At 35.4% G+C, this 22078-nt stretch overlaps 1 protein-coding gene across 2 annotated transcripts; it reads right to left on the bottom strand.

Moving 5' to 3' along the window:
• Positions 1-15260: 15260 nt before the first annotated feature.
• On the bottom strand, positions 15261-20454 carry LOC149580594 (uncharacterized). Of its 2 annotated transcripts, none has more exons than XM_089792132.1 (4): positions 20357-20454; positions 19975-20201; positions 19753-19844; positions 15261-17271 (listed from the first exon to the last, which is right to left on the bottom strand). In XM_089792132.1, the coding sequence occupies exon 4, from the start codon at positions 17103-17105 to the stop codon at positions 15498-15500; it is 1608 nt and encodes a 535-aa protein (XP_089648258.1). In that variant the 5' UTR covers positions 17106-17271; positions 19753-19844; positions 19975-20201; positions 20357-20454; the 3' UTR covers positions 15261-15497. The 2 variants fall into 2 exon arrangements, with proteins under 2 accessions (XP_089648258.1, XP_089648267.1); XM_089792141.1 differs by having other exon boundaries at positions 20054-20201.
• Positions 20455-22078: the final 1624 nt, after the last annotated feature.

Below are 22078 nucleotides of genomic sequence, written 5' to 3'. Positions count from 1 at the left end.
GCAATCATGCACTTCTTGATGGGAGTATCATAAGTTCATTGTTAGATGGATATGCCAAATGTGGAAGAATTAAAAGGAAAATATGTTGATTGATTGAATACAAGCATCAAACCAATGTGATAACAAAAAATCAAAGTTGATTCCATAAGGTCCAACAATATCATATAATTCATTTATCAATAATTTGAAACATCATAAGCATATGTCTAATAATGTCATACATGAAATATATGTAAAAAATGACATACATAGAAAAAATTATACAAAACATATGCCCAATAATGCCATATAGGTGTAAAATGTACATCATTAGATATATACTCTTTCCAACTAGGGGAACAAAATAAATCCCTAATTGTCTTTAATTGCCAACAAGTGGGAGATGACCAGTGTATATAACGAGGTCTTCCTAACATGCTCACTATTCCATTAGTCTAGAATCTTCTGTAACTCGACATGTTACAATCAAAATTATATATGAATAAATAACTATTTTATATTAAAAAAATAAAATATATTTACACATAAAACTTAATATTTTCTTACAGCTAGCTGATAATTCCTCTGTATATACACCTTAGGGATACACTGATGGTCAGGAATAATAAGACCCTAATAAAACCATCAAAGTTACCACTCGATTATGCCTATGAATTTTATATTGAATTTTAGTACTAATGAAATTTTAATGTAAACTCTTTCATACCTTAGTCATTGGCTTAGAACTAGTGAGTGCAATAAGGACTCGTTGATCAATACAATGATGAAGATTTAAAGGTATCTCTGATGTCAATAGCTGAAAATGATAATACATGAGACTCAAATGCAGTTATGAAGAATACACATTTTCTTTTGTCTCCATATCAAATAAAATATTTTGGTACCTCTGTGAATGTAGTATGACATCCTTCATTTTATAGTGTTGATCGAAAAGCTACAACACTTATTATTTATTACACATGTATGTAAATCTGTTAAGCATCAAATTCAACACCTTTGTCTACAAAATAATGTACTATATGTTAGAGTAATAAATTCATTTCCTTAGTAATTAAATTATAGTGATATAATTACTAAGTTACTTATTATATTGATATAGTTTACTTATAATTCCTTTCGATTTACAACTAATTGAAATGATTTCTCCAATTTTCCATCTAGTCACTAGAAAATTGGATTTGTTGTCTCTTTCTCTTAAAGAACCGGATCTACTAGTTCCTTTGGTCTAGAAGCATTCCATTGAGATTGGGGTTTTGAAAGGTTCAAGGGTTGAGGAACTTTTTATAGAATATCTTGTAGAAGGAGAGGTCATGTATAATGGTTTTGAGGAAGGCTAGAGTTCCATCTAGATGGTGTTGCAAAATAGCCAAGCGGAGGAGGAGGTAGAAGAATAAATGCATGAGAAGGAGGGTCATGGGGGCAATGGATTCAAACCCACAACCAAGCTTTTATACCATTATACAAATTACAAATTATAAGACTATGCCTTTCATGATAGTCACATTTTCATATTGGCAAATGAAGAATGACTTTTGGAACAAACATAATAAATACTTCCAAATACAAATGAAGCCAATGTATTGTATTATAAGCTCGAATGGTAAAGACCAAGCCCAAACATTTATTAAGGTGTAGCATTTATAATTGTCAAGTTCATGTGAAGAAGTCATCGTTCATATTCTCATTGTTGTGTAATTTGATGATAAGAAGAATACAATGATATAGAGGTTGATAGTGACTTAAAACTTTACAAAATGCAATCAATGAGAATTTTACATTGAGGGGGGAGTAATAATCAATGTTTCATTCTCATTGTTTGACAAACTCTTATATAAAGAGAGAGTAGACAAATGATATGGTTTAGTCTTCTTCCGAGAATCTTAGTCATATTGGTTCAGAAGGATTCATGATACAACTACTATACTTAGCGTGACCAATTGATGCTAAAAACCTTAGTATTGATGCTACAAACCTTAGTATTGACATAATTTAACCTCTGCAATTCCAGGCATAAGATGATTAGCATACAATGGTACTCGAACAAAGAACACTAATAAATATTGAGGATGTGAATTGATAATACCATTTCGCAGATGATTTTGGAATCTCACCCTTTATCACTTGTGCGTCAACTTTATTAGCCCTCTTCTTTGGTGACCAACAAATGAAGAATTAGCACAGTAACAAATTTAAGATAAGATTAAAAAAATGGGTCCTATTAAAGAATCTAATATAAATTCAAATAATGTATCTATATTCTAAACAAATCAAAACTAAATCTCATCACTTACACATCATAACAATACGGTCCACCTTAGTCATTTGATAGTCTTGGGGAAGAGGTTGTAACATTGTATTTGGATCCAATTGATCACTTTTTCTCTCTCTCCCAATTCAATCTAATGAGCCAACTGGATCTTCTCGACATTTTAATGTCTCAAGTATTGCCTCATGGTCTGACTCGCGAACTTTTCAAAGAATCTTATTATGTGATTTTCCACCATATTTTATCAAGTGGACATTTGATGCGACAAAAAGGTTTGAATAATGAAGAATCTTCCGCTCTGTTTGCCAACCCTCGAATAACCACAAGTTAGGATTCTTCATAGGATATCGTCTAAGCCATGTGCCTGTTACAACCATCGCACCAACATGGTACTCTAAACCTTCACCATCTATAACCGAGTGATCCAATTTTTGTTTGGCTTCAACACAACGACACAAATAATAATCTGTCCCTTCTTCATTGTCTTCAGGTGCAATAACAGCAAAAACATGGCCTGTAGTGACAAATGTACAAAATGCGGTCATTAATTCAGAAAATACTTGGGTAAAAGTTATAAAGTTACATATTGAAATTACAAAGATATATAAATATATATATATATATATATTACCAAGCTGCACTAAATCTGACAAGCGGTCAAAGTCAATAGATGAATCCATCTCTACCATTTCTAGTGCTTGTGGGGGACGATAGGTGTCAATTGGGTCCAAAACTCGTATATCCCATTTGTCCACCCATTCAGTTGACTCACAGTCATCCCAATTTTCCTTTGCACATGATGGACAATAGCATGCCATTTTTCGTGTGTGGATAGTCCATGAACTTGCATCAGAGCTTCTAAAAGAGTGTAACTCACTAGATCCTGTTAGTGTGCAACAATCTTGATATGGTGCAATGTTAGTATTATCTATCAACCAAAAAAATCTATGAACTGTAGACTCACCTTCCTTACCTGGACCCATTGTAGCGTTACACCATTGGATGATGGATTTTGCATCTATCAATATTGCTCCATCTTTGTACTTTAGTTCTTCACGAGCTAAGGCTCTTTTAATGCATGCGTCTGCACCATCATGCTCTCCCTTACCATGACCAGCCTCTATGAAATTCCACATATATTGAATTCTACACAACCTGTGCATCCTACTTAACCAGTAGAACATCTATGCATTCTTGAATTGAGATGCACAATTATCTGACCAAATAATGTGTTGACGATATGATATGCCCCTGTTAGCCAAATCTCCATAAAATAGTTGAAAACAACCATGTACAAACTCCATAGAATGTGATCGATCATCGCTGATGTAAAAATGGTACTCCCTCAAAATCTTCTTGTCATCCTCTGTACTTGTAGGTGAATGCATGAATGTTATGTGAACAAATATAGAAACCTATTGAGATGTATAATACTTTGCTTGCACCTCACTTTGTGGTTGTAGTGTGTAGTTCTCTGCAAAATCTACAACCGAAGCAATGGTATCCAATGGAAATGTATCCTTGCACAACTTGAATTGCAAATCCAACCATCGAGCTCTATGGGTATGCCTTGCATACTCGTACATAATCTTTTCACGAAAAATCTTCATGAACTCATACATTGGAATCTTTTCAATAACTAGATCACATCTTTTACCATGTTTCCCATCTTTTAGAGCATATGTCACTGTCTTGAATTTTCCGTAATCTACTATTTCATTTCCAATTGCATGTGTACTATCCATATGTTGACAAGTTGATAAAAGTTGCAAAGAACCACAAAATAAGCATGTACCATCCAAGCATGGTGTCTTGTAAAATTGTTGGCCATCCCCTATTTCACATAAAATGTTGGATATGAATTCCCTTCAAGATCTTGGTGGCTCTTTTATGTCACAATCCTCCAAAACAAACTGAGAATGCAAAACTACGCATATGTGCCTAAAAACATCAAAATGGTTAGAAAATTCAATATGTATCCTACAACAACAAGTTGTTCATGTGTGATTTATTTTCACATAAAAAGGTTTACCCATCTCAAAAAATCTTTGACTTATTCGAATTTGAGGATACATACCAATAAATTTTGCAAAAAATTGTGTCTGAATTGAGTCCAAAAAATGTTTCGCATGTGGCTTGTGATTTCGGCTACCAATCCTCCTTCTTACAACATCTCTTTGATTAGGAGAAACACGTGTGTTATTTTCCCAAAAATCTTTGATCAATGATTTCAAGGCTTCAGTAATTTCTTTATCCTTTCGCGGTAGTGTACCGCTAAATGTCCATAACTCATTTTTTGTTGGATCTTCTAATCTCTCACGCCTTAGCATGGATCTCCTTAAGGTACCTCTACCAATTTTTTATGTTTTTCTTGTCTTTCTCATGAGTCAAGCTTTCTTCATTTGGCTACTTACTATTGTCGATGTGAGTACTCGTCTTGTGATATTACTATCTTTGGTGTGTGATTTAGAACCCACTTTGTCATAAGCACTCATTAGATTCTTTACAATATTTCTTTCATTTGAATCATCCATCGTTCTTAGCCCAAGAATCTTCATGATAGGCCTAAATTTCAAATTCCTCATCATTTCAACAAATAATTGGCATTGACCTGTAATATTTAATTCTTCAAAAAATAATCTCCACATATGATTAACTTTTCTTTGACAAGTACGCTTGCTATTCTTGTCAGGCATTGATTTCAAAATGTTAGTATCAATATCAATCAAATATTTTTGTTTTCTAAAATGAATTCTAGAAGGTGTTCTAATCTCTTCAATTCTCTCAACATTTTGAACATCAATATAAGGTTGAGTGTATTATGTACCTTGAACTGAAGATGATGTGCCTTGGCAATAAGATGTAAAAGATGGAATATCACCTACTTGATGTGTTGATGTTGTGCTTTCAACATGACATGATGGAGTGTGTATATCGTCGGATCTATAAATCAGTGTCTCTTCAACATGAGAGGATGATATGACTTCAACATTGGAAGATGGTGTAGTGGATGATATGACTCCAAAATTCGAAGATGGTGTAGCGGACGATATGACTCCAACATTGGAGGATGGTGTAGCTTCACAATTCAATTGTCTTCTTGAGCATAACAATCTCATTCGTTCTCTTTGTCTTTCTAATTCTTCCTCCTTGTTTCTTTGTACTGGTGGTTCTTGATCCTCTTCGAAAGTTAATTCTTCATCATTCCTTTGCAATTTTCTTTGTTCACGTAGTAATTTCATTTTATCTCTTTTAATTGTCAAATCTCTCTCCCTATCTGCATTTGTTTGAATCTTTGGTTTCTTCCTTGGCATGATGATGATTTCTACATGTCAAATTATTCAAACATCCGAATTACTTAAAATGTGTAAATTACAAATTATTCAATTACATATAAAAATTATAATTATTTGAATGAATACACAATATATATCAAACGACTTGTCAAATTTCTAACCATTTCGAAATAACATTTCATTCAAATATACATTTTTTAATGAATTCACTATATATTACATAACATATCAAATTATAATCAAATTTGTATCTATATATCGACAAACAATATTTAAAATGGATTGCACTAACCTTTTCTATTAAAAGAATATTTAAAAATTCTTCAAATCACGTATCCAATGATTGAATTTGGTGTTTGCTAGCTTTCAAAAGTGTTGAAATAGTGTTTGCTAGATGTTGAAACCCGTGTTTTCTATCGGAATAATAGAGAGCATAACAGACCAAAAGTTAAAAATAGATGAAATGGGCCCCAAGGTTGGTTTTTGACCATTTTTTGGTGATTTGAGATAGTGCGTACGCACTATAAAGCGCGTACGCACTATCTCAAAACACATCACTCCCCATCCTCCCTACTCTCTATCCTCCCTACTCTCTCTCCCATCCCCTCCCTCTCTCTCTTCCTACTCTCTCCCATCCTTTACTCTCTCTCTCACCCTCCCTCTCCCACCACCTACTCTCTCTACCTCTCTCACCCCCTCTCCTCTCCCATCCTCGACTCTTTAGATCTCTCACACACACTCTTATCCCCCCTATCTCTCTCCCTCTCCCTCTCCTACCACCTAATTTATCTCCCCCATCCCCTACTCTCTCTCTTCTCTCCCATCCCCTACTTTGTCTCTCTTACACACATTCCCATTCCCCCTCTCTCTCCCTCTCCAACCGCCTACTTTCTCTCCCCCATCGTCGTACTCTCTCTACCACCCCCTACTCTCTCACCCTCACACTACTACTACCTACTATCTCTCTCTCTCAAGTTCTCTCTCCCTCTCTACTCTCTCTCCCCCATCTTGTACAAGCTCTCTCTGCCTCTCCCACTCTCTCTCCCATCACCTACTTTCTCTCCCCCATCCCCTGCTCTCTCTCTCTCATCTCTCATCCCCTACTCTCTCACACTCTCCCCCATCCCTTACTCTCTCTCTTCTCTCCCATCCCCTACTCTCTCACACTCTCCCCCATCCCTTACTCTCTCTCTTCTCTCCCATCCCCTACTCTCTCACACTCTCACTCTCTCCCATCCCCTACTCTATCTCTCTTACACATACACCCCCATCCCCCCCTCTCTCTTTCCCTCTCTCACCACCTACTTTCTCTCTCCCATCGTCATACTCTCTCTCTCTGCCACCCCCTACTCTCACACTCTCACACTCTGTCCCATCCCCTGCTCTGTCTCTCTTACACACACACTCCCATCACCCCTCTCTCTTTTCCTCTCCCACTGCTTACTTTCTCTCCCCCATCGTTGTACTCTCTCTCTCTGCCACCACCTACCTTCTCAAAACACATCACTCCCCATCCTCCCTACTCTCTATCCTCCCTACTCTCTCTCCCATCCCCTCCCTCTCTCTCTTCCTACTCTCTCCCATCCTTTACTCTCTCTCACTCTCCCTCTCCCACCACCTACTCTCTCTACCTCTCTCACCCCCTCTCCTCTCCCATCCCCAGCTCTTTAGATCTCTAACACACACTCTTATCCCCCCCTATCTCTCTCCCTCTCCTACCACCTAATTTCTCTCCCCCATCCCCTACTCTCTCTTCTCTTCCATCCCCTAATTTGTCTCTCACACACACATTCCCATTCCCCCTCTCTCTCCCTCTCCCACTGCCTACTTTCTCTCCCCCATCGTCGTACTCTCTCTACCACCCCCTACTCTCTCTCACACTCACACTACTACTACCTACTATCTCTCTCTCTCAAGTTCTCTCTCTCCCTCTCTACTCTCTCTCTCTCTCTCCCATCTTGTACAAGCTCTCTCTGCCTCTCCCACTCTCTCTCCCACTGCCTACTTTCTCTCCCCCATCCCTTGCTCTCTCTCTCTCGTCTCCCATCCCCTACTCTCTCTACTCTCTCTCTCTCTCTATCCCATCTTGTACAAGCTCTCTCTGCCTCTCCCACTCTCTCTCCCACTGCCTACTTTCTCTCCCCCATCCCTTGCTCTCTCTCTCGTCTCCCATCCCCTACTCTCTCACACTCTCACACTCTCCCCCATCCCCTACTCTCTCTCTCCTCTCCCATCCCCTACTCTCTCACACTCTCACTCTCTCCCATCCCCCACTCTATCTCTCTTACACATACACCCCCATCCCCCCTCTCTCTTTCCCTCTCCCACTGCCTACTTTCTCTCCCCCATCGTCATACTCTCTCTCTCATCCACCCCCTACTCTCACACTCTGACACTCTCTCCCATCCCCTGCTCTATCTCTCTTACACACACACACTCCCATCCCCCCTCTCTCTTTTCCTCTCCCATCGCCTACTTTCTCTCCCCCATCATCATACTCTCTCTCTGCCACCCCCTACTTTCACACTTTCACACTCTCTCCCATCCCCTACTCTCTCACTTTCATAGATACACACACTCTTATCCCCCCACTCTTCTTCTTCTCTCCCATCCCCTACTCTCTACATCTGTCACACACACTCCCATCCCCCCTATTTCTCTCCCTCTCCCTCTCCCTCTCCCACTCCCTCTCCTACTGCCTATTGTCTATCTCTCTCAAGTTCTCTCTCTCTCTCTCTCTCTCTCTCTCTCTCTCTCTCTCTCTCTCTCTCTCTCCCATCCCTTACTCTCACTCTCTCTCCCATCCCCTACTACTTTCTCTCAAACTCTCACACTCTCTCCCATCCTTTACTCTATCTCTCTTATAAATAAATACACATTCCCATTCCCCCTCTCTCTCTCTCTCTCGCAGTCCTTATCCCATTGCCTACTCTCTCCCATCCCCTACTCTATCTCTCTTAAATGCTTCCATTCCACCTCTCTCTCTCTCCCACTCCCTCTCCCACCACCTGCTCTCTCTCTCTCTCTCTCTCTCTCTCTCTCTCTCTCTCTCTCCCATCCCTCTACCATTGCCTACTCTCTCTATCTCTCTCTCCCCTCTCTCATTCTTGACTCTCTCTCTTTGACACACACACACCCATCCCCACTCTCTCCTCTTCCATCCCCTACTTTTTCTCTCACTTGCTCTCCCTCTCCCACTCCCTCTCCCACTGCCTACTCTCTCTCTCTCACTCTCACTCTTACTCTCTCCCTCTCCACTCTCTCTCTCTCTCTCTACTACCCTCTAGTCTCTCTTAAATTTTCACACTCTCTCCTATCCCCTACTCTCTCTCTCTCTCTCTCTCTCTCTCTCTCTCTCTCTCTCACACACACACACACACACACACATTTCTATTCCCCCTGTCTCCCCCTCTCCCACTCCCTCTCCCATCGCCTACTCTCTCTTCCATCCCCTACTCTCTCTTCCATCCCCTACTCTCTCTTGAGCTACTTTGTCTTCCCCCTCTCCCATTCCATACTCTCTCTCTTTCACACACATGCACTCCCATCCTCCTCTCTCTCAAGTTCTTCCTCTCCCACTCTATCTCCCATCACCTACTCTCTCTCTCCTCCATCCCCTACTCTTAATCTCTCTCTCCCAACCTGTACTCTCTCTCACACTTCCTCTCTCTCCCATCCCCTACTTTAAATCTCTTTCCCCCATCCCGCACTCTCTCTTTTCCACCCGTACTCTCTCTCACACTTCCTCTCTTTGCCACCCCTACTCTCTCTCTCTCTCATCCTATACTCTCTTTGCCACCCCTACTCTTTCTCACTTTCTCTCTCCCATCCTGTACTCTCTCCCCTCTCCTATCCCCTACTTTCTCTCTATCTCTTTCATGCACACATATAGCCATTCCCCTATCCCCCCCCCCCCCCCCACCTAGTTCTCTTTTGCAACTTACATCTTAATAGTGCGTGTGCACTATAGTGCTTGCGCCCTATAGCGCGCACGCGCTATTTAGAACTGAGGTTTAAATAGCGCGTGCGCGCTATAGGGCGCACGCGCTATTTAAACCTTAATCAAACCCAAGCCTAAGGCTTGGTTTTGCCTTGGAGATCCAACCCAAAGGTTTGGATTTGATGAACAGGCATAAGATGTGTTTTCCAACAAATATACAAAAAATGATTGTTTTTTCTTCTGTGCTCCCCTTCAAAATTTCTCGTGGTTGGGTATCAATAAGATCAGGTTACATAGCATTATACATCTTTGTGTTAGCTATCTAACCATATAATTCATTTTTAATTTGAACTATTTCAAGCCTTTCATCTATAATTTCTTTTGAATGTATGTTCATTTTTTGTCAAAAACCACCACGTACTAATTGGGCTATAGATTTTAGCTCGTTCATCAAATTTTGTAACAACTTAGTTTTTTAGAAACTAGAATCCATTCTACACACTTTGAAAAAAAAAAATTTTGATTTTAGATTAGTTTTCAATTATTTCTAGGGGGAGCACACAGATATTTCACGTTTTTGGGATGTGTCTAGTTAAAAAATTCATTAAAAAAAAAATAGACATTATAAAATTACTTGAAAAATCTGGGATAAACTACATAGTGTTAAGTAACTTTTGACCAGAGCGATTAAAAAATTTCAAAAAAAAAGTTAAAATTTTAGGGGGCCCACACTTTGTACTGTGTTATTTTTTTTGGAATAAACAGTACCACTTTTTGTGGCCCCCTTTTTTGAGGACCTAAAACTAAACCATTTTGAAAAAAAATTAGTAGTTTAGAAACTAGATTCAAAGGACTGTGACTTTTTTTTTTGTCATATCTGAAAATTTTGAGCGTAACTATCTTCAAATTCTTGTTGAAGTTCAAAATTTGCAGATTTCAGGAAAAAGGTGTCCACTTATACCCCCCTTTTGGCACCACAACTTTGTGCACTTACCCCCTATTAAGTTCAACAAACAGGTTGCCTGAGTGTACCAACATCAACCTCTAGTTGAGGGATCTGAGATAGCAACGACAGTAGAGGAGCAATAGGCTAAGTAAGAATATTGGTGATGACCAACTGCTGAATTCGCAAAGCCACAAAGATGGTGAAGAAACCAAACCAAATAAAAAATGGCACTTAGTCTAAAAGGATGAGCTCTGAATTCTGCCAAAATAATGTCATGGGGGATGAATCTGTGGCATCTGATAATGCATCTGAGAAGCAGTCTGAACATGCTCAATAGAGGCCCAATTTGAGTCAAGAAGAGACAATCTCCAAACCACTAAACCATAAAGCACTATTGGTTTATCCAAGGAGTCCAAGTAGGACAACGTGGACATTGTATCCTGGAAGTGGTGTCTGAAGCATTATCTCCCTAGCATAGCAAGGGAGCACATCCCCTTGTTAACTCTGGGCTAGATGCATGGTCTCATACTGAAGCGATGTCCCAAAAACTTGACACCGAGATATGTGTAAGAAGAGGTGATCTCAATCTCCTGTCCCTGAAAATAAAAGTGTGAATCAGAGCTCTTCACATGGTTGAATACCATAACCTGAGTCTTACTCAGGTTCACAGTCAGCTATCATAAGTCACAGAAGGAGCCCAAACTGTTTAGGAGCCTCTGAAGACTCTCGGAAGAAGATGTTAAAAGGACCACATTGTCAGCATTATAATTGGACAGAGAAATTATGGAAAACACTTATGGAAATAGCTAGTGAATTTAATCTTGCAAATATTAGGATCACGGTTGAAACCCATAGACAAGATTTTAGACTTAGAAACAAGGCTACAAGGATTCTAATTAGGGATCCTCAAAATGCGCACAATAAAATTGTGGGAGCATGGATGAAAGTGAAGGTTACATAGGAGGAAGTTGAAAAGGAGACAATGGAGAAGGAGATTGTCAAAGAGAAAAGAAAAAAGGACAATACAGTTCTTTCTCAAACCTATATTCCATCATAAATTAAATTGGCCAAGTCAAATTGAAGACACCTAAATACTTGGTTATGACATAGAAACATAAGGAAGTACAAAAAATGAGTGGTGATACAATAAATAAAGGATATTCCATATCAAGAGGTTAACCACACTCCCAAGATGCATACTAGTCAACCAGTGATAGAGAAGAAAGACGAAATTGTTAAAACTGTTAAATAATCAGTAACAATGAAAAGGAAGCTAAGTTTTAGCAGTACAAGTGAAAGGAAGGGGACTAAACCTATCATCAAGGTTAGTTCAAATGAGGAAGAGGAAGAAGGAAAATATGATACATTAAAGAATGTATCTTTTTGTTACAAAAATTTAAATCTTTGTTATGATTAGCTAAGCGATTCAAGCAATATGTTGTCAAGCAACCCCACACCTTTCCACTTTCTCTTCATGATACAATTATCAATATGCTCACCAATTATAATTTTTCATAATGTTCTTTGTTCTTCTACCTATGTCACTCTTAAATTCATCTAGCTGCTAAAGAATTTTTTGGATAGGACCTATGGATCCAACAAATCATGTCCATCTTTATATTTAGGTAAAACGCAATAGAACTGATAATAAGTTGTTTTGAAGTCTATCTCCTCACAAAAATTGACAAATTATTTGTTTAGATCCCCATAGCCTTTTTCAAGGAACACATCCAATGATAAATTGTAAATGGGAGAGATCATTTGAAGTAATAGTATTTTGCCAACAAATTATTAAAAAAATTGTTTCTTCTATTATTGAAAAATAATGTTTAATATTTTTTTAGCTTGGTTTTCTACATATCATGCAAGTTGGCTTCTACACTAAAAGGGATGTCTAAGTACCTTTTGATTTGTCCATGTTTCATTTTTTTTTGTTGTTCATTAAGAAACTACATGGGGTCAGATTTGATCATAAAAATAATATGGACATTTTTTTTTAGCCTTGATATCGAGAATTATAAATTAACTCTCAAAACATTACTTATTTAAGATTCAAAATTTTGGATGGAAAGCATATTGTCATCAGCTAGTGATATATTAAAGCAATTTCATTACATTAAGAAAAGTGTCATAGGCTAAGCACTTGCAGAAAGAATAAATTTTAAAAATAATATTCTTTTAATTAACAAAAAAATTAAATAATGAATAAATTATTTAATTTATTTATATTAATATAATTATTGAATATTTATATTAATATAATTATTGAATATTTATATTATAATTATTTTAAATAATTATCATTTATTTTTTAAATTTTTTTATTATATTAATATATTATTTAATTATATATGATAAAAAAGACTATATACATAATATATTATTGGAAGATATATTATAGTATATTATAGATTGTAATAGTTTATATCATTTTACATATTATTATTTATAATATTATATATTAAAAATATCATTTAGATCATTTAATTATGAAAATAGCACCTAGATTTTAATGGTCCACAATATTATAAATAACTTTCAAGTTTTTGAATTGAGCAGCAATTACTAATAAGGTATGTCTTTAATCAAATTTGTTTGTTTATATTTTTGCAATATTAAAGGTATTAACAACTAAAACATAAAGAAATGGCAATATAGGGCATCCTTGTTTTGATCAATCATCACAAATAAATAGTTTCATCAAAGAATTATTTATCACTAATTTAATATTAACATTCTTAAATAATATTTGAATGTAACGGGATTAATTCTAAACATTGTAACATTTATAATAACAAAATTCATTCTTGCAAAGGCTTTATCAAAATGACATTATGTCATTTTTGCCTAACCCAATCACAAGTTTTTTGTACTTAAAAATTTAATATTTATACTATAGTAAATGTGTTACTTTTATCATAATGAAAACTTCACTTAGTTTTGACTGGTGGAAAGAACTGATTTTAATCAAAATTTATTTCTTTATATCCTTCAATAATATGTGAATGTAAGCAACCAAATCTAAATATTGTAGCATTTATAATAACAAAATTTGTTCTGGACACTGACAATCAATTTTGCTTAACTTATGGTAAAATTAAGTTGATTCATTCTAAAGTATATCTTCTACCAAGAGATCACTAGTTCTCCATGCCAAAAATTAAGTTGATTCATTCTAAATTATTTATCTTCTACCAAGAAATCACTAGTTTTCCATGCTGAAATTAAGTTTATTCATTCATTCTGAATTATTTATCATCTACCAAGAAATCTAGTTTGTTAAGGTTGGACCATCTCTTAGACCAAATATTTAAATTTGTAGCTAATATTTTAAAAATTGATTTACTTTCTTGTAAATTTTTTATTTTACAATTCAAAAATTACTAACAAAAATTATATACTTGAAAAAAAAGTCATTTATTATTTATTTTATTAAATATAATTTTAAATATGTAATTATTTATTATTTCATCATATTTAATAACAGATTTTAAAATTTAAATTTATAAATACTTTATTTAAATTAAAAATTATTGAAAAAAATACTAACTACAATTTCTATTTCATAAAATCAAAACACTCCCAACAACTTTAATTATAATGATCACTCAAACTTACAATAATGTCGCACTGTATTATATGCTCATATATGCTCATGGAACATGTGTTATTAGTGATTTAGGTATAGGTGAGAAGACTCAAAAGGCTAACTTCAGGCATCTAGAACTTTTAATTGGTATGTCCTGATTAACTATTAAAACATATGTAATTGGCTGTGTACATGTACTATCATTTTTTAGAGTTCTTAGAATTATTTAGACTGAATAAGAAATTTTAATAATGTCTACAAGACCAAAGCGACCTGTAAAACCCGCGAGTTAGCACACACCCGTGAAAGAAAGGAAGAGAATTTAAGCTAATTGTGATCCCTCTAACTGCATATGATACGCACTAACAGTGCCATTCGTCCATTAAGTCTCATCATGAAAGAGAGCAACAACGTCTGCAAACAAACAGAAATATACAGATTAATGGTTCGCAGGAATTTGTACCATTCCTTCATTAGATTAATGGTTCGCAGGAGTTTGTACCATTCCTTCATTAATTGCATGCTATGGATGATCAAAACGCAGCCATTGTCATTAAAAACTACAAAATAAAATAGTCATCTTTTGGTCTCATGAGCTATAAAAGATAATATTTTCATGTACTTTTCTATTTTCTTATAATGCCATTATAACTTTACCTTGGCCTTGGCTCGCATACTTTTCTATTTCTTAATAATGTCATTACATGTCGATTTTTTCCAACAGGCTTAAGTCAACGTATTCTGATTGCGGGGAGGGGTTTTCTCCATTTGCAGTCATTGTTTTATAAAAGTCATGTATTGATGAATGATAGATTCATGAAAGAGGGACTTGAAGCTCAGCTGATAAAACACAATAACAACAACAAATAAAAGGTCCTAGATTCAAATCCTAAGACCATATTAATTAGAACTTAACATTGGTATAGAACCGGTTTACCAGCCCCAAACATCTGCAGTATGGTTAAACTGGGGTATCTGAAATAAGCCACACCCAACATCTGTAGATCAGCTTCTTAAACTCAGGTGCTTGAAATAAGCCACACCCAAACTAAGAATGGACAGTGAAAAAACTGTTAGTAATTCAGTTGATAGAACACTCCAATAGTAGATTAAAGAAGATGAAAGATGCTAGATTCAAACCCTACACCCTAATTCAACATCGCAGACTATAATCTAACATTTTTATTAACTATTTTTTCATATATATTTTTTTGAAATTGATAAATGCAAAATGAAGACCGTTTATTCATTTCGCAATCAGAGAAAATATAATTGCTTACAGGAGAATTTGATAAGATATCCTCTACTATAGTTATAGCAGCGATCAACTACATCGTTCAAAGTTGGTGGCACCTGTTATCACTTACTTTCTCTGACAGGTAACAGCTTGGTACAGTTTCATTTGGCTATGAAGGAATTGGAATACAGAATTTGCCGTCTCCTAACGGAGTAGAGCAAAATCAACGGACAACTACATTCTTCAACTCATCCAATTTGTAGAGTGGTGGATAGCCACTTCTGACATAGGCGTTGATGGACTCTACGAAACGGCGGACATACACTGTACGACTTTTGCTGTCATAAGATTTTAATGAACCTGACTTGAGCTCTGCCATGTGAGAAGCAAATATAAACAGTTTAATGGCCTCCTGCTCTGTGCTACAATCAATATCCACTGATGCAGTGTGAATATCATCTGCCATCAACGAATGAACATCATCTGCCATTAACGAATATTCCTTCCCCTTGCAGGAATCGATGTCCACTGATGCACTATCTGCCCTCAAAGATTTCCTTGCCTTCAAGAATTTTATACTTTTCTTCGTACTACAATCTCCATCAACATATAGAATGAAAGCTTCATCATCTACTAACGACAACCCTCCAGTCTCGTTCTCGTTCGATGCAAGACGGCCCACTCTTAAGGAACATTTTGAATTGTCGAAGATCCACTCAATATAAACTGGGTCACAGTTTGAATTACAGTCTGGGTCACATTTGAACAAAAATGGGCCACCTCCAGAGCAAAGCTTATCAACCAATGATGGCAAACAGCCATCGAAGTCTATACGCTTAATTTGACATTGGGAGTCAAATTTTGCACCTCCAGCAATAACCATATCTACATCGCCCTTAACAATCCTCGAGTGGATGTCATTGCTGGGCTTTAAACGATCCACCCAGCTACACCAAGAATACACTGACCTTCTTGTTTTATATGGCAGAAGATCACACAGAAACTGTAATCCTCTGCATAAGACTTCACCGATCCAGCCAGCAATAGACAACCTGAGTGTTGTGCTGAACGCCATTATTGCCGCTGTAAAGCTTAGACATGCAGATATGACCCAATGAACTTGTTTCTGAGTCTGTAAAAATATACCCACAAAGTTTAAAGTTGATCGCAACTTATCTTCCGCTAATAATAAGTTGACAGGCAGAAAGTAATCATGATCCAGACGAACAAGAGCACGGTTGTCCAATATCACTGCATCCAGCACTTCTTCAAACTCCATGATATCCCCTGTGACCACTTCCTCCCATATTTCTTTATTGTTTTTCACAAACACCGTCTCTGCAGCTACTTTGTCAATGTAGAGCACAGTTTCCCACATTTTATCTGTGATGTAGTATGCTGGCCCCTCCTTCATTGAAATGCTCCCTCCATCCTTTGGCTTCAATATAATCTTCACTTGCATCTTCTCTCCTGCCGTTCTCTCCAGTACAAATCTCTGGCCCAGGTAGTTCACTGAGACTGACCTTCCAAGCTTAGATTCTGCAATCATCTCCGCAAGATTTCTAGGCTTGTTCGGATCCTTCTGCTTTTTCACTTTAGACACATCTCCTGCTGCGGTGGTATGAGAGATCACCCTTTTGAAGACTCGGCCTTTGAATCCTCTGAGCTGTTTGTAATCTGTGAAAGGGAAATGGCACCAATCGAGCAAGTAGGCAATGCTGCAATGAATGACCGCCCAAAGAGGCGTCGTCTTCATTATCAGAAATAGTCCAAGTGTGAGTTGCAGTGATGGCAGCACCACACTGCGTACAACTTTCTTTGCATCCGGCATGGTGTACAATAATGAAATACAGAGTTGGCGGGCCAAGAAGGGCAGTTAGTAGAGCACTCCAGCACCAACGAATGGGTTTTAGGTTCGAGTCCTAATTGATCCAAATGATGCACAGCAGCTCTATCACAGAATAACCCTCCCCTCAGCTTTTTCTTTTCCTCTTATCCTATTAGAACATGTACCAGATTAGATCGTTCTTTCTCTTCTTTACAGTAAAACTATGGCAGACCAACTAGAACTTTTTATTCTTCTTTCCCTTCCAACTTTTGATAATTTCTCCCAGATCTAGAACCCTCTTATTCTCCTAATTAATTTTTTATACAATCAAACCATAAGACCCGAAGTGTAGATATTTATCAGTTCTATTTTTCCCTAATGCATCTTGTAATATTGTCCATTCTTTTGACTCAGAATAGATTCCCTAATGCCTCGTGCTTAATTCGCACAAAAAGTAGGTTTTATTAATTAATAATAGCGAACTTGTCTATAGATTACTCTAGTTTTGATATGAATAGGGTAATGTTCTTTATTATTTTATATTAGCATTTGCCAGCAAAATAAAAATTATTAAAGAACTAATAAGAAAGTGAAGAAATTATAAATAAAAAGTTAAAAAATCTAGTCCAGAAATAACTGACCCACACAGGGGGTAGTCTGATCACATTTGTCTTTTCCCATCTTATTATTCGTTCTGTCCACGTTGTTAAAGATGATGTTGTCGGTTCATGACAATTGTGATACTGACGTGACAGTAAACAACCACTGAAGTATCCGGATTCCCACTGGCTTTAGGTAAAATTTTACTAAAAAATAGTGACAAAAGTCTGTGGAGGCTAATTTGGATGGACTTTCAATTTTGAAAAACATTTTAATATTTCTTTAACTTAGTTTATAATAAAAACTTTAAAAGGTTTGTTTGCTTTTTCCCTATTTTATTAAAGGGATTTGTGCTAATCATCAAAAGAAGTCTCGTGTTTTCTAATTGCGGAAAAGCAATCTTGTTTACTGGGTTGGAAATGAGCTGAATTTTATAATCTTGTTGCTAATGTTGTAATTTATTTTTATTAAATATATGAAAATAAGAATGTAGTTTACTATTATTTGGTTAAATAATTGTCAACCATTTAGTTAAACGAATTACTGTTAACTTATTTAATTGATCCATCACGAAAATAAAAGAGGTCAAAGTGAAGAGCTGTAAACAAAATGAAAGAAAATACAAACTAAAAATAGATAAACATAAGTTATGAAAAGAGGAGGGGGATAGAGATCTACATAAAAATAAAACTAATAATTTTTAATTTTTTTAATAAAAATTAAGGAAGACTAAGAAGAATAAATAAAAAGTCAACAATAAATGAGTAAAAAAATTTAAGAAATTTTTTTTTAAAAAATTATAATATACCTAATTTTAATTTAGAATTCTAATATATTTATTTTATTTTTAAAAAATTATATAATTTTTACACCAATTTAATATTATTTTTTAAATCTAGTTTAATTCTGGTTGTTCAATTTTTATTTATTTATTGTTACATTTTTATAATTTTTCTTGTTTTTTCCATCTAGATCTTTGAGTTCTCTTCTTTGCTCACCTCTATTTATCTATTTTTAGTTTCTAATTTTTATTTTCATTTTTAGCTTTTAGTTGCTCAATTTTTTTTGCACATACAAAAATATATACACACTTAAATTTAAAAACAATTCTAAAATAATCATCTAACAAAAATAAAATTCTATAATAATAATCATCTAACAAAAATAGTAAATTAAAATGCTAAACAATCATCTAATATTAAGTAAATATTAAGTAAATTGAAGATCTAGATTTTCTTACATTTTTCAACTTTACCATATAATATGTTTTAAGTGTTACAATTGTAAAACAACTTTTGAGGTTGCTTTAACCAATATGTTCGAAAGCATTGAAACACGATATAGAAGCATCTTCAATGGTTTGAGTTGACAACTTGTTTCACGTTCACTTTTTAGTTCGTTTACACTAGAAACAATGGATTCATACTAAACATCCTAAGAGAAAACATTTCTACACTAATTTCTTCGTATAATCATCCCTTTGAAAAAATCAATGTAAATAATCATTAATTATAAATGCATTTCCACAATCCATCATCCATCATAGTAATTCTGTGCTTCTAGACTTTTTATTGTGTGAATCTTTTAACAAAGATGTAAGAGGCAAAGCAAACCGTAAAATTTAATCTACCATACGCCTTCCGTAGGCCCTACAACTTTGCTCGAATAACTAGTGGACTTAATTTGTCTGAAAGAAGCAGAACACAGATCGACGCTTAGCATTATGATTTCATTGAAAACAGTGCCTAACTTAATTTAACTTCGTAAATAATAATATAAAAATATTCAAAACCAGACATCGGCACCAATAAAATATAAATAAAGAAAGTAAACGCATAAACGCACCAAAATTACAAGGTCTACCATTACAATTTATCCAACTTTTCCACTATTAGTTTAAAGTGTGTGATACTTAGCATAATAATCAACAAGTAGTCTAAATCAGAAGTATGCAACTCAAAATTTGACTGTCAAATAATTATTGATGAAATCCAGAAATCTACACTAAGCTGCTAACAAAACCTAAAATAGCACTGCGGATGGAGCCTACCTCTGTTCAGCAGATCCAGCAAAGCGTTAATGCTTGCAAATATCACTATTCTCTACTTTCAACACCGGACTCAAGTAATGACTCTCTGCACTCTGCAACAGTGAGCCCTCACAACATCAAATCAAACTCCCCAGCGATCGTCTACACTTTCAACTTCAGGTGCAAACCGTAATTATATGCTATTTTACCGTAAATATTTCCTTACTGTAAATATTTGCTTACCCTAAAATATCGTAGAATAAACATTGGACAAACCCTAAACCCTAAAATATCGCAGAATAAACAGTGGACAAACCCTAACCCTTTCTCCGTACGAAATTTAGGGCCACCAAAAACGATATTTTTGGGGTTTCTTTAGACCCGCCGTATTTCACCCAGAGAGAGGGTTTAACCAAAGCAGGTAAATGTCTTTGTGCTGTTCAACTCTCTGCAAACTGCAATTACCATGGCTGCGAAAGGATTCAGGAACGCAAACTGTTAATAGTAAGTCAAATGAAAAAGACAGAGCCTAAATCAACAGTATCAGATTTTAGAGCATGTAAGAAAATGGATCTATGTATTTCTTTTGTCAAAGACTGAACATTCAGGAGGGCGCAGAGCTTACCTTTGACTGTCGGAATTATGGGGACTCAAATTTTGTAGAAGGAAGCAGCCTGCGCAACTCTCTCAAGCATCATGAGAGTTTTCTCCCCATTCCCATTTACTTCCAAACTGAGCTCGGTGGGGTTTTATGGGGAAAATAAATTATTAGTTTTAGACTTGGTGTGCTGTCCGAATTTTCCAAAATAAAACGATAAAATATACAGAGCTGTCGGTTGTTATGATTTATAAATACCTACTCTTCACACACATTGACATTCGATCTATATAATAATAAAACTTGATCATCTAGGATATGATGATAGGCACTTTCATCTACTACTCACTACAAGCTGTTACAACCACGCCTAAAACGTTGGTTACTGTTCTGTGTCATTCTGCTGTTTTATAGTACATTTTTCAAAAAATTAATTTCCGTACCCAAAAAAAATGGCATATTATCACTTTAAAATGTTATCTCCACTTAATTATTTAATATATGCTGTACACCGCAGTTAATAATTATTACAGGTTATTAATTGTTAATAATTTATAATTTTATTAATTATTGATGTCTTTATAGCATAATTAGTATATCAAATAATATTAAGAATATTTCATATTAATATTCGTTACTACTTTTATTATTATTTAACAGTTATTCGATAGCATTTAATTAATCATATATTATCATTAATATTATATAAGATCATTTCTTTATGATAAATAATAGATATGTATTACTAATAAATTTATATTAATAATACAAATGTTTATTATTAAAGATTTATTATTAATTGTTAGTACATATTAAATATTTTGAATATAATATATTGAATAAATTATTATTAATATTAGATCAAAGTTATTAATTTAATTATATAAAATATAGTTCTTAATAAACTTTACATAAAAAAATCTCAAGCTGTAAGGTATAGCTCTTTTCGCTAAATGGATTTTTCAATCTATGGAGGGTGAGAGTCTTTGGAAAGTTCTTGTTAGACACAACATTGAGAGAGGTTTTCCCAAGTAGGCTAGATCTTGGAAAAATCTCCCCTTATGTGACCTTATTGTTGGTAAGTTCCCGGTTGTGGTCCAAGGGTCGCCTATTTTCAGATCCATCTGGCGAGCTTGGGAGCATGTTCGAAAATTTATCACCAATAGGGATTTTATAATGATTGTCACCTTCATGGAGAGAGATCCATCTGGTGGAATCTAAGCCTGAATAACAAGCCCCTAGCCCTCTACCAGGGGTGTTCTGCTAAGTCTTGGGCTAAAGTCAAGGGTGTTCTGCCAAGTCTTGGGTATTTCTCAATTTGTTGATATCTTCAAACATGATTCTCTTATCCCCTGGAAAGATCTCAAGATTAGATTTAATTTACCTCTATCTCAGAAGAAAACATATAATTTAATTTCTCAAGCTTCCAAGGATATTCCTTCTCTTTGCCATGTGGACTCTTTTAGATAGAGTTGTTTTAGATAAGCTTAAAGCTAAGAATATTTATAAGGTTATTGCTCATAATGTGGATATTCTTGCCCATGTCAATAAACTCATATTGTTCTTTTGATATTAATGTTTGGAATAAGTTGTTGAATTCTATTTGGAAAGGTCCTTGTGAGCCTAAAATTCAATGTTTTAAATGGCTTTGTTAATTGATAGACTTCCTATTAGAAGAGGTAATTAGCATTCTGATATTTGTAATATTTGCAGGTTTTCTGAAACAGGTAGACATATCTTATTTGATTG

This window comes from Cupressus sempervirens, chromosome 1 (assembly GCF_028749045.1).
Source record: "Cupressus sempervirens isolate cs-2001-9-10 chromosome 1, ASM2874904v1, whole genome shotgun sequence".
In the NCBI taxonomy this organism is placed as follows: domain Eukaryota; kingdom Viridiplantae; phylum Streptophyta; class Pinopsida; order Cupressales; family Cupressaceae; genus Cupressus; species Cupressus sempervirens.
This window is presented reverse-complemented; position numbering and strand designations above follow the sequence as displayed.

What these genes read in the sequence shown, in the direction of transcription:
- LOC149580594 (XM_089792132.1), bottom strand. Translation starts at nt 17,105, where the DNA reads ATGCCGGATGCAAAGAAAGTTGTACGCAGTGTGGTGCTGCCATCACTG.